Genomic DNA, 17,544 nt, shown 5'->3' with positions numbered 1-17,544 from the left:
CCCTTTCCAGCACAGGGCTGCACCGCCCTCTGTCATTGTTTCAGGCTTAAATTAGTCAGGGGAAGTAAGGCAGCCAAGAGATTAGGAAATTCTCGCATACAGAATGAGGACTCAGGCTATGTCAAAGCTGAGAGGTGAGTATACATCACCCCCTTTTGCTATAGCCCCTAGTCCTTCCCTGGGGGCCCCCGTGATCATGCCTTCTTAGATCATCCCTCCCTCGAGGAATCTTACCCATCATTGGCTAACACATCATGCACTGGGGGCCAGGCAGGGTGAAGTAAAAGAGACAGAGGCAGCACCCCTGCCAGGGGGATAAGCTTTGTCACCTTAGTGGTTTATGGTCTGAAGGTCGCTCACTCAGCCTTAGTCATGGGGGATTACAGCTTCTGAAATCAGGCAGAGTAGTTCCCAACACACATTGTTTTCTTCATAAGACACATCACACCTTTCTTGCACACAGGTATACTAGACAACATTTCAGGCTTGAGGACCATTCTTAAACAGCAAAATCACCAACAAAAAGGACAAAAATGCAAAAACTGTGACATGAAATAGATCGTGAGAGGGACACTCGTTTACAGCATAAGAGCTAGAACAAGGCACTGAGTGATTTTGTTCGACCTCAGCTCAGCTGGGAATAAGCACAAAGGCCCCACTCAGAATCTTGCCACCACGAGAGCTCTTCAAGAATTGATTTTGGGGTTACAAATAAATTTTTGTGAGTAGACAAATTTGCAATTCAAAGTCAGCAGGTAAAAAACATCAGATATATAGAATATATCTAGGTGCTAAAGCCTTTGCTTCTGTAACCCCCTTTAACCCTAACAAAACAATACATGAGAATGAGTTTCAGAGAGATTAAAAAGGTCACAGAGCTAGTGACTGAACTTCGGTTTTTCCTTCGTTTCAGACAGACATGTAGTGGAATTCACACACACACACACACACACCCCTAGGGGGCCTTTTTACTGTATTGTCCCGTGAGTTACAACACATGGGTTGTCTTTTCCAAACTACCACCATTACAGCATACAGAACAATTCCAACAGTCCAAAAATTTTCCTCAGGCTACCCTTTTGTGAAACCAGTTTTCTGGCTAATCCCTGCTCCCAGCCTCAGACCCTGCTCCAGGCCACATTCCTTACTGTAGATAATCTAAACCCGAAGGGGCGGCTCCAGGTTGAAAAACTTTTTATCCAATGGCTGTGATGGACTGCTTCCCCAACCCGTTGTGAACTCCCGCCCTGAGCCCAAAAGCGTTCAGTTCAAGCTGAACATTTCTGGTTTATATTAGCATATTACCTGTTTAAATCTGTTGTCGGTACTTTAATTGGCTTCTGCCTTTATCTTTTTCAGTAGTAACTATCACAGTGACTTAAAATACTCATGCTTAACAAAAGTTGACCTCCTTGCCCCAAACCAGGCTGCGGAGCTGGGCTTTCCCCAACCTCAAGGTCTCCGGGTCTCCAAAAAGTGAGCAGATCGGTGAGGGCCTATCGGCCCCTAGGTGGAGCAATTCGCGAAGGCCTGGTGGCCCAGCAGCGCGCTCTCAGTGGGAGAGGACGCTGTGGAGAAGCGGAGCGGCTCCTCTCCAGCCTGCGCCCAGATGCTGCGTGTCCTGACCAGCGCCCTGAGCCTAACGCGGCCCTGGAGGCCCCCTGGGTCCCGCAGCAGCGCCTCGGATGGAACGGCCCGGGACCCGGAGATCCAAGTGCGCGCCCTGGAGGGTCCGGACAAAGGCGAGTGCGCGGTCTCTGGGAGAACACGGGAGGCGTCTGGGGTGAGCCGGGGTAGAGCTGAGGACCGGGCGCCTGGTGCTGCTGCTCGGGCCGGGAGGATGGCTAGCGCGTCCACTGCACATAGAAAGACCGAGACCAGTAGTGGGTAGGAGCGTAGCTCAGTGCGTTTCAGGATTTGGTCCCAAATCTCCTGCATCCCATTCTAGACTCCCCGAGAGTGGGTGACCACCTTAGTGGTCGCCACAACCTGAATTGAGGTGGAACTGTGTCAGTATCCGTCCTCAGTCCCGGGTTCGGTGGCCTGGGAGGTGAGAAAGGGAAGAGAAGTTGCTCAGGGGTGGGACTAGGCACAAGCACCCACACCCCTGGAGCTTTAAAAGGCGTGATTGCCCTCCAAGGTCAAGGACTCGGGCAAGGGTCCAAGCAGGCGGAGGCGGCGGAGCCAATCCTGCTGGTCGTGCAGGGCCGGGACCCGGCCGGGACCAAGGGAGGAGGGTGAGGGCAGAGGGGGACGTGTCTCCTCCTGGAGGACTGGCTGGGCCGCTGTCGGCTAAATTTTGTGACTAGCTGACCCAAAGGGGAGTATTTTGGTCTCTGCCAGAGGACACCTTCTATTTAGCTCTGTATTTATTTAGTTTTGTTTTATTTTGCTGTTATCGTCACCCAAACCCCTCAGTCCGCTACGCCCTACCATCAAGTCGGGGCCGTTCTCTTTACTTTATCCCCGGTCCTATCCCCTCTTCCCCGTGTTTCCTGTAGCATTGCTTGTGTCAGGATTCTACTTTCGTTTCCTGGCCGGCTAGCTCAGTTTGGTTACAATGTCCTCTCTATGCGCCCAGTTTGCGGGTTCCTTCTCCCCGCCAGGGCACAAACAAGAATCAACCAACGAATACACTGGTTTCTCCCCACCCTGCCCCCGTCTTCCCTTGCTCCCTCTCCCTCTCAAATCAATAAATTTTAAAAATGTTTAAAAGAATTTTACTTAATTTTTTTAAAGATTTAAGTGTATGAAAGAGAACTTTTAAAAAGGATTTCATTTATTTATTTTAGACAGAGGGGAAGAGAGGGAGAAAGAGAGGAAGAGAAACATCCACGTGTTCTCGCCTCTCATGCTCCCTCCCCGCCAACTGGGGACCTGGCCGCTGTCAACCGAGGCATGTGCCCTGACTGGGAATTTGAAATGGTGACCCTTTGGTTCACAGGCCAGCACTCAGTCCACTGAGCCACACCAGCCAGGACTAAGAACTTTAATTTACACAGAGGACATTGGATTCTACATCTCTTATTTCCTCCTGCGCTCCTCATACTAACTTTTGAAGAGCTGCTTTGCTGTATGAATCTAGTTCCTTGCTCCCTACTGTGGCATACATTTCCCTGGTGTGTAACCCACACTTTTCAAGGGCATGTAGGGGCTGCCAACATCCTACTACATCACTTGAGGAAAACTCCTCTGGCCATGTGGGATTGCTGGGTCTTAGAGAATGAATACCCCTTACTCTCATGGTCAGTTCACTGCCAAACTGGCAACAGCGGTCACCTTGAGATGGTTATGATTGTTCTTTCCACTTTACAAATTATGAAACAGAGGCATAGAGAGGTTGAGCAATTTGAACCAGGTCTGATTTCAAAACCTGTGTTCTCAACTATCAAATAATCACTGCCTCTTCTGTACAAAACCCAGACTTGTACATCAGTAAAAAACATCATCTGGGGTCATAGACCTTTCGGATAGAACCTTATTATCCAGAAATAACAAGAGTCAGCAGACTAAGCCTCTTGCCCCTGCCCGAGGGCATTTAGAAAGTCACTCAGGGGCAGAGATAAGAAGCAGTGGAGGAGGCAGGAGGGGGAAACTCCCACACCAGAAACACCACCTCCCCACCCCACCCGCAAATGATTTGGGACCATTTGATGTTAGAAGCCACAGGCTCTGCCTTCCTCTTGGACGGATGGCATCAGAGCATTGTGACAATTTACCTGTTGTCCTTAAAAGTGAGATTGGCTTGCTAACCACTCTTCCCTCTTCTTTATGGCTCTACTCCAACTCCTCCCTTAGCAGGGTGTTCTCCTCTGCCACGCCTGACCCATTCATCTTTTCTCTCCCACCCCATGGGTTCCTTTTAAGCCGTCCCGCCTGTGTGTTTTATTCTAGCTCTGCCCCTGACTTGGGTCCTCTCCTTTCCTCCCTGCCTAAGTAAATCCTTCTGGAATTACCTACCACCTCTTACTGTCGCTTTACTTTCCATGTGTATGCCTCCCTCATAGGTTGTCTCTCTCATAGGTTGGTAGCTCTTTGAGAGTAGGATTGCTAACTGGGTCCAGCTGTTACCGTAGGCAAAGTCTCTTCTTTTCTGGGCTTCAGTTTTCCCTTCTATATACAGTAAGGAGTTGTTAAGCCAGTTGGTCTCTGTATTACCTCCAGTGGTTTCTGCTGACTCCTGCGCATATCACCAAGCCTGTGATCCAAGCCATCCTCACAGCAGTGACCCTGGTCAACCTTAGCTCTCAGAGTCTGCTCACAGTTCCTTGCCACATGACCCTCTCCATAGGTCCACTAGTTTCTCTCGTGTGCACTAGCAAAACAGAGTCTGATATACATCATAACCTAACCACAAAAGTAACATGTCATCACCTTTGCCATATGATTGAATCTAATCTTAGAAGTAATATTTGGTAACCTTAGCTGTGTTCTGTTGGTTAGAAGCACTTCTTAGGTCCTGCCCACACTTGAGGGAAGGGGATGCGAACAGAGGGGCCACTCGAGGGGCCTGTCTGCCACAGTGACCTTGGACCTAGACTGTTTTCCTCAACCCTTCTGATATGGTTTCTCTGTATCCACCATAGTTCATCTTCCCCCAAGTTGCAACATTTTCTCTTCTGAAACACCCAAGCTGGAAAGGACCGTGAGGGACATAGGACTCCCTCTGTGGGACCTCCAGACCTGCTGGACTCAGTGAACTCTTTGAAAATTTCTGAGGTGGTTAAGGAAGTCCACCTAGCCTGAATATTACAGTTCTCTGTCCTGGTTTTCTACAGTTTTCTAACTAGGTGGACTAGTTTTCTAGCTAGGTGGATAAATAAATAAAATCTTTAAATGTTAAAAGAAAGAAAAAATTGCATAGTCCATTTTCCACTATATCTCATTCCTGTAATGAAAATTTGTAAATATTCTCACCTTGCTCAAATGCTTCCATCTGTGAGCTGCCATCTGTAATCCTGTAAGTACTTCATGTACTTACCTTACTCAAGACCTCGTATTTTTTTAAGATTTTTATTTTTATTTATTTTTAGAGAGAAGGGAAGGGAGGGAGACAAAGAGGGAGAGAAACATCAATGTGTGGTTGCCACTTACACACCCCCTACTGGGGACCTGGCCTGAAACCCAAGCATGTTCCCTGAGTGCCCTTGGTTCCCTGGCCGGCATTCAATCCACTGAGCAACACCAGCCAAAGCAAGACCTCGTATTTTAATTTACTTGTATTGGGTTATAAGCACCTTGTGGGCAGGGAGTGTTACATAAGTATAACTACCACAATTTCTTATGTATTATAATTGTTCAATAGATATGTAGGGTTTCTTTTTTACCACCAACACAGAATTTTACTTTCCGGTTTTTTAGTCTGAGCCCTTGTACTGGGTGTGTAGTCATATCCCATTATGCTTTTTAAAACTCTCATTGGGTACTAATAAGATTAAACATCTTTTCATGTGCGTATTAGCCATTTGTATATCTTCTTTTGGGGAGTTGCTTTTTGTAAGAGTCAGGCTTTTTAAAAATTGACGTATAATTGACATATAACATTACATTAGTTTCAGGGGTACAACAACATGACTCGATATCTGGTACATTGTGAAATGACCACCGCAGTAAGTCTGGTTAACATCCACCACCACACAGTTACACATTTTTTTTCCTTATTCTGTGAATTTTTAAGATCTACTTTCTTAGCAACTTTCAAATAAATAATACTATTAACCATAGTCACCCTTACATTCCCTAGACTTATTTGTTATAGCTGTGTTTAGTAAATGAGTTAAGAATTTAAAAAGTTGGGTAGAAGAAAACCTAGAAAAGAAGTGCAGAGCAGTATCCGAGAGGAACGAGGGGCCAGGAGAATGTGGGACCACCAGGCAGATGCGTGTTACAGATATATGTTAGCCACAACCCTCAGACACAGCACACTAACAGCGAACCCTAAAGTAAACTGTGGATGTTGGATGATAATAACACTTCCATGTCAGTTTGTCTCCTGTAACACATGTACTGCTCTGGTGCAGGATGTTGATAGTGGGGGGTACTATGTGTGTATTGGGGAACAGTGGGTATGTGGGAACTCTGTACTTTCTGCTCAATTTTGCTGTGAACCTAAAACTGCTGTAAAAGAAAAAGAAAAAAGCAAAACAAAACAAAACAAAACAAAAAAATCTAAGTTTCTTTTTAAAAAGCCAAGGCAGAGAATGTTCAAGGAGGAACCTGTATATATGGTTGACAGTGAACTGTGCTAAGGCTGTGTGACCAGCATAGAAACTTATCCCTTAGTTAGTGATGTGGTCACTCAGGTGAGAACTGTTCCTGCTGAGTGAGAGGAGTGGGAGCTCCACTGGAGAAGGCTTAAGTGAGTGGAAGGCAAGAAAGTGATTTAAATAAGCACCGAACATTCCTTCAGGAAGCTTAGCTGTTGCTGGTGAAACATCGTCACACAGGTAGGGTGAGTGTTAGTCTCTTGCTGAAGGCGACAGAATGTGAGCGAACCGTCTGGGTTTGGTCGGTAAGTTCCTGTGACAGCGGAACCTGCCGACTTGCCATGTGAGCATGCAGTCTGCAAAATCCAGGAAACCCTACCTGTCAAATGTCCCATGTTCCTTAATAGATAGGTATTGAGGGAAAGGCAGCCTAGAGTCTGAAACTGAGGATTCTTAACAAGCTTTTAAAAGACACATCAAGTTTTTTAAAGTTTGCAAGTCTAAACTGCAATGTTTAGTGGCAGGCACTTGGGTGATGAAATTGTGAAGAAATGCATTGGAAGTGATGCCTAAAAGTCAAGGGTGATGTTACTTTTGAAGCTGAGGAGGGGGCTATGACAGAGAGCACGTGAGGGTTTTCTGGGTGGTGCTCACAAAGGTGTTGGCTTATTATAACTTACTGAACTCTAAAGGAGGAAGTCTGGCTGCGAAGGGAATAACATGGAGTGAGCTGAGAAAGTGAAGGGAAAGGGGGTGTGTGTGTAACAATGGCAGAAGCAGTCAGGAGCCACTGCAGTGGTCATTCTCGTCTCTCTCCCCACATTCTCCAGAGTTCACAAGCCCTTCACTTCTTTGGTGAGACAGAAAGGGCGAGGGTTAGTCTGTCTATTCTATGGGCAGGAAAACTGAGGCCTGGGAATGTGTGACTTTCCCAAGTCACACTGCTGCTCAGGGGCAGGGCTGCCCAGGCCCCAGCCCAGGAGTGAGTAGGCCAGCTGACTCACCCAAGGTTGCTCGGTCCACTGCAGGAATCGCAGAGATTATAATGAACAGACCGCGTGCCCGCAATGCCCTGGGAAACGTCTTCGTCAGTGAGGTGAGAAAGGGCAGACACCAGGGTGGGTTGGGGCTGGGTTGGCCCATATCTGACAGGGTCTCCTCTGCAGCTGCTGGAAGCTCTGGCTCAGCTGAGGGAAGACCAGCAAGTGCGTGTCCTGCTCTTCAGAAGTGGAGTGAAGGGTGTGTTCTGTGCAGGTGGGTTCCTCCCCTCCCCCCACCCCAGAGCTCATCAGGGCTCCCACCAGCCTGCAGGGGTTGGGAAGGAGGACTTAGGTCAGCTCTAGCATAGGACTCATTACTCGCATTTTACAGATGCAAAATCAAGACTCAAGTAAAATTCCTGGCCTAAAGGTTACATAGCCAGTAAGAGGTATAATAGAATTCAATTTGAACTTGGCCTCTCTGACCCCTAAATCCTTATTCTTCCCACTACACCATGCTGTATTCTGGCCCTTTACTGAGGAAATAAGGAGACTGAATAAAGACAGTCACAGGGTCAGTGGCCAAGATGGAACTCTGTGCCCGTTGCCCTGTCCTATCACCAAAGCCTTCCACTCTCCTGGCACCACTTGGTCCTCAGAACAGAGCAAGTACCATGAACTTCTGTTTCAAAGAAATACCACACACCACACCCCAGGCCCACAAGAAGCAAGTCAGCAAGAGCTGAGCTGAGCTGAGCTAAGGACCCATGCTGGGATGGTTGGGGAGAAGGTCATGGGGGTCACTGGGGAGGTGGGGAAGTGGTCGTGGAGGGATAGGATGGGAGGAATATGATTTTCAGGAGTTTTCAAGGGGATGGGGCTCAGTCCCTAGATCTGATCTGTTGGAATCTTGGTGCCCTGGAGTCTGCCCTGCAGGACAAGGAGGCAGACCAGTTGGCCTGCCCCAACTGCCCCAGCTGAGGTCCTCATCTTACCCTAGCCTCTTCTTTTACCTCCATCTCTGTCTGACCTCCTCTATCAAGGTCATTTCCTGCCCCTGTGGGCGCCATTCCTCACTACCCCAGATTAGCAGGCTGCCAGAGGTCTGGGTCTGTCCCCAACTTGCTCTGGAAACCTGGGTTAGTCCCTGCCCCTTCCTGGGAACTCAGTCTCCCCATCTGTCACTGAGGGGCTAGAACTAATCAAAGATTTCCAAGGGCTCCGCCAGGTCAGACTTGGTATAGCCTAGGACTTGAAAGGCTACATTCTCCTTCTACTCTCACCTCAGCCTCCTACCATCTGACCTGTGATGAGCTCACCAGAGTCACTATTCTTACCAATGTCCCTGCCCACCTCCGATCTACTTTCTGTTTCTATGAATTTGCCCGTTCTCGGTACTCATACCAGTGGAGTCACACATTTGTCCTTTTATGTCTGACTTATTTTACTTAGCATAGTGTCCTCAAGGTTCATCCATGTTAGAGCACGAATCAGAAGGTCATTCCTTTTCCTGGCTCAATAATATTCCTTTGTACATATACACATTTTGTTCTTCCATCCGTTGTTGGACACCATATTGTTCACACCTTTTGGCTACTGTGAATAATGCCGCTATGAACATTAGTGTGCAAGTATCTGTTTGAGTCCTTACTCTCCATCCTTTTGGGTGTATCCTTAGGAGTAGATCATAGTAATTTTACATTTAACTTTCCTGAGAAACCACCAAAAGGCTTTTCCACAGCGGCTGCATCATTTTATAATCCCACCAGGGTTCTCCACATCCAACTTCTTTTCTGCTGTTGTGGTTGATAAGAGCCATCCTAATGGGTGCGGAAAGTTAATTCATTGTGATTTTCATTTGCAATTTGCATCTCCCTAATGACTGATGACTAAGCACCTTTTCATGTGCTTACTGGCCATCTGCATATCTTCTTTGGAGAAGTCTACTCAAGTCTTTGTCCACTGGGGAGGGGGTTGTGGTTGAGTTGTAGGTCTTTATGTGTCCTAGTTATTAGTCCCTTATCAGATAATGTGATTCACCAATATTTTCTTTCATTCTGTTTGTTGTCTTTTCACTACCTGATAGTGTCCTTTGACGCACGCAATTTCTGTATTTCAATGAGGTCCAATTTTCCTTTCTGTTGTGGGACGCTCTCGTTTTTGATCCCCTCCCCCCTTCCCTCCCTGGCTTCCTTGACCAATGCTTCCAGGTTTTTCTCCTTCCTCTCTTGCTGCTCCTCCTCAGGTGTCCTTTGCTGGATCCTCTAATAGCTTGGGACTTGGTAATGGGTTATTCCCCAGGGACTGTCACCAACCCCTCACTTGCAGGTGCAGACCTGAAGGAGCGGGAGCAGATGAATGAGGCCGAGGTGGGGGCTTGTGTCCAGCGGCTCCGAGGCCTGATGAATGAGATTGGTGAGGATCCTGGAAGGGGGTGGAGGAGGGCACTCAGGGGCCCTGCTGATTGAAGCCCCACCCACCATCCTCTACTCTAAAGAGAGGACAGTGTCTGGTGAGCTCTGTGGAGAGACTAATGACTCTCCCAGGGAGGATGGGCACAAGGAATTCTATGAGGAGGAGGGTGGCAAGGGGGTATAGAAGGCATTTTCTTCACAGGGGCTCTTGCTCCTCAGCCTTAGTGCCCTGCTGGTTTTGACACCTACCTCCCATGCGATGACCTCAGCATTCAAGCCTGGCTATTCCAGAGGTGCAAAGTTTCATCAAACATGCTTTCAGGCTTTGACAGTTGTTCCTTTAGCCTAGAATATCCCTTCTTGGCCACCTGAACTTTTTACTCATCATTTGAGGCCACCTCCTCCAGGAAGCCTTCCCTGACCCATCCTCCAAGCTTCCCTTAACAGAACACTGATCACCCTGGGCCTGTTTTCCCCATGTCTGATTCAATTCTGTGTTCCCAGCACCCAGCACAGGGCTTGGCATACAGAACAAGAAAGGTGAGCAGAGTGGCCAGTCCAGAGTGTTCAGCAGGAGAGAGGGCCAGAGAGGGGGCCTGAGCAGGGATCACCCAGCCCATCTCCCCACTCTGGTTCCTAAGCTGGTCCCGTAAATTTCCCTATTGGGAAAACTAACTTCTAAAATAACCTGGCTGAGGTACCAGGTGAGGCCCTCTGTCCCAACCAGCTAGCCCCTCTCCAGTCGTGGGTCCCTGTGCTGCTCTTGCCACAGCCCCACAGGCTGAGCCCATCTTCATCTCCACAGCGGCCTTCCCTGCACCCACCATTGCAGCTATGGATGGGACTGCCTTGGGTGGAGGCCTGGAACTTGCCCTGGCTTGTGACCTCCGAGTGGCAGGTACTGGGTGGAAGAGAGGTGGGATAGGGTGGGAAGGAAAGGGTGAGTGAAACAGGGTGTCTGGAGATTGTGTGAAGTCAGCCACTGCTGTTGGCTTTCCAACCAACAGCAGATTTAAAGGCCAAGGTGGAAGACACAGAGGGAGTGAAGGGGGAGGCTGGTTCCCCTCCTGGCCAAGCCCCTGACTGCTGTGGTACTGATCACCTCAGCAGCAGCTTCCCTGATCTCCAGAGTGCTCCTACCAACCTCAGAGCCACTGCTGCCACAACAGGAAAAACAGCACAGAGAGGGTGGGTGAGGACAAGATGAGTTATTTAACCTTCCAGTTGTATCCAAGCCAGCTTTCCTTATCATGATTTGACCAAAGGTGAGCCACCGGGGCAGAGTCCCAGCCCAGCTAAACACAAACATGCCTGGGCGGGAGCACTGCCCTCTGGTTCACTGTTCCAGGCAACTGAGCTTTGAAGAGTGGAGGGAGGGGATGAAGAAGGTACCTGATTACATTTTTAACCTTACTGACTTGGTGGTTAGGTGGGAGCTCTTGAAGGCTGTTAGAAAAAAAGTCCATCACAGTGCTGCCTCTTCCCCCAGTGCTTTCTCCTGCCATGCCAGGACATTAAAAAATGTGTGACTCCAGCCAGAGGTAGTTCATCTACACAATGCACGTCAAGAGAAGGCATCAAAATACATGGCCAGGTCATAGCCCCAACTCTGCTTCTCCCCTTCTCCATGTTGAAGATAACTTGTAGGGTTTGGGCAATAGGAGAGAGTGAGTGTAAAACACCTCACAGGCAGGAGTGGTGGCCATTCCCACACTGCGTGGTTCAGATGGCCAGAGGGAACTCAGGAGAAAAGCCTGTGGGGTGGAACACCAAGGAGGGCTTCTCAGAGGAAGAACTATGAAGAAGGATGTGGACAGAACACAGGGAAAGTTCAGGCTGATGGAAAACTGGGAGGAATAACTGGTGGGAGGCAGAGCTAAGTTGCATGAGACAGAGAATATTAACCCACAAATAGGTATTGGGCATCTTCCAGGAGCCCCCTCCTTGTTCCATCACCATCACCATTACCTCATTTGATCCTTAGCAGCTCTTTGAAGCAGGCCAAAAAGGGGCAGTCATCTTTTTTTCCACCTATGAGGCTTAGAAAGGGTGAGAGACTTGCCTGGTGATGCACACCCCCAACCCCCCACACTGGTGGGGGTGGCAGGATGAGGGCCTGGGCCTCCTGACCTCCAGGCCAGGGCTCTTCCAAAGGCAGTGGCCAGGCCATGATGGAAGTAGTTGGCTGAAGGGGTGAGCAGAGCCCAGAGGTGGGTGTCACTTCTCCCTAAGGACTGGCATTTGAGGAGTGGGGCTTCACTGTTTACACAGCTTCCTCGGCTGTCATGGGGCTGATCGAGACCACCCGAGGGCTCCTCCCAGGAGCAGGTAACATCACCCACAGCACCCATCCTCTTCTACCTGCACAATTCCTCTATCCAGAGTACTTCCTGGCTTTCCTCTTTTGCCCTGTTTTCTGGGCTCTGCCCTTCTATCCTAACTCAGTCTCCTTCTGAGAAGAAGTCTTGGCTGACTCCCAGCCTGGGCCTTCTCTGGGCTCCCACTTCCCATGCTGACTTACTACCCCTATTCCGTCCCGGCAGGAGGGACTCAGAGGCTGCCTCGATGCCTGGGGGTGGCCCTGGCGAAGGAGCTCATCTTCACAGGCCGACGACTAAGTGGGGTGCAGGCCCAGGCCCTGGGGCTGGTGAATCACGCTGTGACCCAGAACGAGGAGGGCAATGCAGCCTACCACCGGGCACGAGAACTGGCCCAGGAGATCCTGCCCCAGGTGCAGCCCAGCACAGGAGGGAGGGCTGTGCCATGGGGGACACAGGTGTGGGGAGGCTGGGCCATGCCACAGGGCCATGCAAGACCCACTCACCACTTATAAAATCCACCCTTTCTGGAGTTTGTATCCATCTAGCCATCTAGCAAACAAAATTAAATCAAATTTTAGGTTAAAATGAAAACTGAATTCTGAGGGACTGGAATCAAATCTTCAGAATAGCGCCGTCCATGAGAAATTTCTGAGATGTCAGAAATGTTCTACTACACTTGTGCTGTCCCTAAGGCTGCCTCTAGCCACATGCAGTTATTTAAATGTAATTTAAAAATTTGCTTTCTCACTGGCACTCCCCACATTTCAAATGCTAATAGCTACATGTGGCTAGTGGCCACTATACTGGACAGAACAATGAGTCCCCAAAACTAAAAAAGCAAGATAAAGAACCGTAAGCCCATCTTCTGGCCATATAGCACAGTGGGGAAATTCTTGGAAGGTGTCGTGTAAGACATTAGTTAGGGCTCATTTTTTAAGCCCTCGAAGAGCCTCTGAGCAAATCCTCGGAAAAGGTTCAGAGAATGCGGGATTGGGTGAAGGCTCTGCCTAGGTGCAGCACTAGCGGCTGCCGGGCCCAAAGCCTTCAGCAGGATGCCTGGCCCTGAGTGACATGAGAGCCTCTACCAGCTTCTCATGCTCCAATACAACCCAAAGGTAGGTCCCAAGTTTCCATTAAGGTAAGAAAGCAGCTGAAATGGAGCCAGGTTTTACTAATTTAATATAAATATTGACTTAGCCCACATGGAGCACCTCCACCCATCAGACACAATCCTAGTGCGTCCATGACCAGAACCCAGCTAAGCTGATTGTCCTCACTGTGTGTTGTGGTATGAGAGACCCAAAAAGCTTAGGTGACTTGTTCATCAGGGTCACAAAAAAATGACTGCAATACAGAGAGACAATACTGGTATTTTGGCATTTATTTTGCATAATACAAAAACTACATACAATATAAAAACTAGTGTTTTATTCTCAAAAGTACAGAATATGTACAAAATTTCAAAAACAAACTATTACATTTCAAATATGAAGTTTTACAAACATTACAAAACAAAAAGTGTAAATCTATAAAATTGTTATCCATACATCATTTTAATACTAACAAATAAAACAGTATGAATTGGGAGGGGTAAAAAAATTGTTTGAATTATTAATCATGAAAATAAGTATTTTACTTTGGAAAAAAATTCTGTATCTCCTGTTTAAATAATCCTATCTCTTTTTATAAGTTTGAGGTCTTCCTTGAGGGCAGGGACTATAACTTTTAAAAACTGATAGTGAGTTTGGTTTAAAAGAAAGCATGTTTTGTCTTCTTTATTTTTAAATTTCATCACATATAAATGGAGAGTCCAAAGGTGTTGCCAGGACTGCTCTAATGCTGTCAGATTTCTATTACACTCAGTCACAAATTATCTGGACCAACACAAACCTGACTGACTCAAGGTAGTGGCTGACTGCACTTTTTCACAGAGGGGCCCGTCTACCAAGACTTGTAGACTGGAAGATTTATGTCTTTCTGCAAAAACTGTGTGACTGGATCTTTGAACTTGATCTCAAGAGGATTCTGATTTCAGATTTTCAGTATACTGAAATAATAGTATTCCACTAATGTACGTACTAGTATTTCAGTACTTGAAAGCAGCTTTGCACTCCAGAACACCAGCATAGCAAAAACTAGCACCACAGTCACTAACCCATGCCAGACCACTTGACACAGCCTAAAATACAAATCTTCAACTTCCAGCAATTGCTGGATATGTGGGTGCTAGGGATGGTGTGGTAGATGGCTTCCCTCTAGTGGACAAACCACCAAGATTAGGGAGTCAAATGGTTCCAGATATTAGGGCTCAAAAAAGATTTTTAATAAATGCAAGGCCTGCAACTTACCACTTAGATTTCCCCTCTAGAGTAACTACTCATTATGCTTTAAAATATGGATGTTTTTTACTTGAACATAATGTGGCCATAGTGTGTGTGACTCACTTCACAATTCCAAATAACATGGAATTATTAGATTTCTCATAGATATATCTTTATACTCAGAAACATAAATATGCTAACACAGGGAGGGGGAAAAGTAGGTTTACAGCTGTGAGTACATGAAACAGTTTATTCTTGCATTATTTATCATTATTATTGCTATTTTATATTCTTTTGATTTATATTTTAGGTAATGATGGCTGGTAATTTAACCTACTTTTGCCCACCCCCATCAGCACTGATCCCCTCAACCAAGCTTTTCCTTTTCCCTAGGCCCCCATTGCTGTGCGGCTGGGCAAAGTGGCCATTGACCGAGGAATGGAGGTAAGAGGGCCCTGGTCAGGACCTGGGCCCACTGAAGCCAGTGGGGTGGCTGGGAGGCAGAGCTCTCACGGCTCACGACTCTGACAGCACAGCTGGAAAGGACTCAGGAACTAGACTCTTCTTATAATAACACACTTCAAAGCTGGCTCTCCCTTTTTGTGCCTTAGTTTACCCATCTACAAAATGTAAAGTTTGGCCAAGGGGATAGTCCAGATTACATCCTCATCTTTTTCCCTTGGAGAGTAGGAAACAGGTTCAGAAAGGGTAAACAACTCATCCAGGGACACAGAGCAACTAATAAAAACCAGGTCTGTGTGGCTCCCAGTCCATGTTCTTGGGTTTATGCTGATGGTCAGTAATGTGGCCTCAAGGACAGGAATCAGTGTGGAGTCTTGGGTGCAGCTAATCCACCCTTACACATCGACTGACTTAATCATACATCACACACTGAATCTAGAGCTGAGCCAGACATTGGGACAGAGATAAGTCAAATATGGCCACTGCCCCCAGGGTGGGGAGGGGGACAGACACAGACCCAGATCACTAATAAAAGGTCAGGGGTACCAAACAGACACCCTGGAAAGGTTAGAGCTGCACTGTCCCACTGGGTAGGGCTGAGTTAGAGAAGATTTTCTAGAGTTGGGCCTTGGGAAGGATGAGAGAATTCCAGAAAAAAAGGGAAAAGTATGAGCAAAAGCACAGAGGCGACTTGACTGAAGGGGAGGAAGTGGTGAGACAACAAAGCATGGAGGTCGGGGGCATGGGCTCTGGTGTGGGGCTGTCTGGGCTCAAAGACCTGTTTTTCTGCATACTGCTGTGACAAATTCCATCACCTTTCCATGCTACAGATTTCTGAACTGCAGAGTAGGGATAGTAACCCTTGCACTGAGTTTACATACATGCAGTACTTCTCTCAGAACAGTACTTGTTAAGCAGTAGTAATAGTAACCTGGGCAGTCAGTGGAGGCTGGGAAGTTGCCAGGGGCCAGGTCATGAAGGCCCAGGGCTTTATTCCTAAGAGCAAGGGAAAGCCTACAGAGTTCATTAATGGGGGTGGTGACAGGAGGCACAGTGAGGCTGCCCACGGAGAGAACACTGGCTGTGCAAGCACAGCTCACGCATGCCCTCCTCAGTTTTAAGAGCTGTGTGCAACCCACCCCACTGTTCTCACAGCCCCCACTTGACCCAGCACTGTTTAGTCAGTTACGGTGTTCCCTCTCTGGGCAGGGAACTCCTTAGCATAATCATCGCTGCTCATGACTGGCATACAGGAAGCCTCAGTAATTCTTTGCTGGAGGAATCCACAAAACAGTTGGAAATAGTATAAATAGAAGGGCAGCTGGCTCTAGTGCAGATAGAGGTGGACAAGGTCAGGCTGATCCAGGTACTGCCTTTTTTCTCACAGGTGGACATTGCATCAGGGATGGCCATTGAAGGGATATGCTATGCCCAGGTACATGGTTGCTGCCAATCAGTCCATGCATGCTTGTAAGGAGGGGTTGGGCCCTTGTGCAATACATGACCAATTTAGTAGGTTCCTACCAACCCAAAGGGTCTTGCTCCATACTACTTGCTCCTCACAATCAGCCTGGGGTGATCCCAGAGGAACCGCATTGCTTCCCTCTGGGACTGTTTTTTCTGCCATCTAATGGTACTTGGGAGAGTTGGGATGTCAAGGCCTTGGTTACTATAGCCTGCAGGCTATGCGTTTGATTGTGGGGTGATCAACCTAGGGCTGACCTAGTTAGCCCTGACTCCTGGGTGAGTCAAAAATACTAACCTCCAGGTCAACAAGTAACCAAAACACTATTAAATGCGAGGTGCGGGGGAGCATCCTGGGACTTGCAGGGCCTGGTGTAGATTCAAAGCCAGATTTCTTACTGCAAAGCCTCATCAGACTGTTGCAGGAGACTGTCAGTTCTTTGGAGGCATGTAAGCAGCATGCAAGTGGAGGCTGTAACCATAAGAGGCGGCCTGCCTTCTCTAGGAGACTAAGGAGCCACTGAGGCCCATACCTTGGCATGGCCCAACACTGGAGCCTGCAGACAATGGCAAGACTTGTCAGGGACTGGACGAACTTAAGCAAATCTTCATGTTCTCTGGCCCTGCTCCCCGACAAACTAGTATTCTGTTGTTTCAGAACATCCCCACCCAGGACCGGCTAGAGGGCATGGCAGCCTTCAGGGAGAAACGACCCCCAAGATTTGTGGGCAAGTGACTCCCACTTAACCTCTAGCATGGGAGATGCATACCTTGAAGTGCAGGATCCAGAAGGAAAATTTGCAGCGTGACTGCCCTCATTATTTCACCTCTCTGGGCTTCGGTTTCCTCACAAGGACAATGACGGATATAAAACAACTGATATGGTGCCTGGTACTAAGGTGCTGACCATGCCAAAGACCGCTACCTTCATCATTCACCCTGGCTAGCTAATAACTGGGGTCAGGTTTACTTGGAGAATACCCGTGTCTCCCTATTTGAATGATAAACTAAGAATTAAAATCGACTCCTCTGGGTTTTTGTATTGTTGGCTCTCAGGCCTGACCTCTGCCTTTAAGTTATAAGGTACTCACCAGAAATGGCAAGAGGTTGTAAGATTCCCACCCCCACCCCGGTTTCTAACTGTACAGTTGAGGTCATAAAAACACCCTGATAGGTGAGTAGGTGCCAGGAATCAGGCTGCAGATTCCAGCTCTCTGCCAATTACTCACTGTGTGCCACAGCTTCATCTTCAAAATGAAACTGTTGTGAGGATCTTTTTAAAAATAAAATGCCTCATGTTCAATATATGAGTTATTAATGTGTAGTGTTCTTGTGAGAACCGAATGAAAGCATTGCTGTGAAAACCTTTTGTAAAC

General features: G+C 47.7%; 1 protein-coding gene across 5 annotated transcripts; it reads left to right on the top strand.

The window, feature by feature from the left end:
* Positions 1-1,174: 1,174 nt before the first annotated feature.
* ECHDC2 (enoyl-CoA hydratase domain containing 2) lies at positions 1,175-17,473 on the top strand. 5 transcript variants are annotated; one of them, XM_028513988.2, is made up of 10 exons: positions 1,176-1,742; positions 7,235-7,302; positions 7,373-7,460; positions 9,515-9,601; positions 10,406-10,498; positions 11,872-11,928; positions 12,144-12,331; positions 14,636-14,686; positions 16,092-16,139; positions 16,827-17,473. In XM_028513988.2, the coding sequence occupies exons 1-10, from the start codon at positions 1,610-1,612 to the stop codon at positions 16,902-16,904; spliced, it is 891 nt and encodes a 296-aa protein (XP_028369789.1). In that variant the 5' UTR covers positions 1,176-1,609; the 3' UTR covers positions 16,905-17,473. The 5 variants fall into 5 exon arrangements, with proteins under 5 accessions (XP_035881986.1, XP_028369789.1, XP_035881987.1 ...); XM_036026093.1 differs by lacking the exon at positions 11,872-11,928 and having other exon boundaries at positions 1,175-1,742; XM_036026094.1 differs by lacking the exon at positions 9,515-9,601.
* The last annotated feature ends 71 nt before the right edge of the window (positions 17,474-17,544 follow it).

Source organism: Phyllostomus discolor, chromosome 5 (genome assembly GCF_004126475.2).
Source record: "Phyllostomus discolor isolate MPI-MPIP mPhyDis1 chromosome 5, mPhyDis1.pri.v3, whole genome shotgun sequence".
Classification (NCBI taxonomy): Eukaryota; Metazoa; Chordata; class Mammalia; order Chiroptera; family Phyllostomidae; genus Phyllostomus; species Phyllostomus discolor.
This window is presented reverse-complemented; position numbering and strand designations above follow the sequence as displayed.

Coding starts and splice junctions, on each gene's coding strand:
- ECHDC2 (XM_028513988.2), top strand. CDS start 1,610: ATGCTGCGTGTCCTGACCAGCGCCCTGAGCCTAACGCGGCCCTGGAGG. Junction 10,499..11,871: donor TTGTGACCTCCGAGTGGCAG/GTACTGGGTGGA, acceptor CTGTTTACACAG/CTTCCTCGGCTGTCATGGGG. Junction 14,687..16,091: donor CCATTGACCGAGGAATGGAG/GTAAGAGGGCCC, acceptor TTTTTCTCACAG/GTGGACATTGCATCAGGGAT.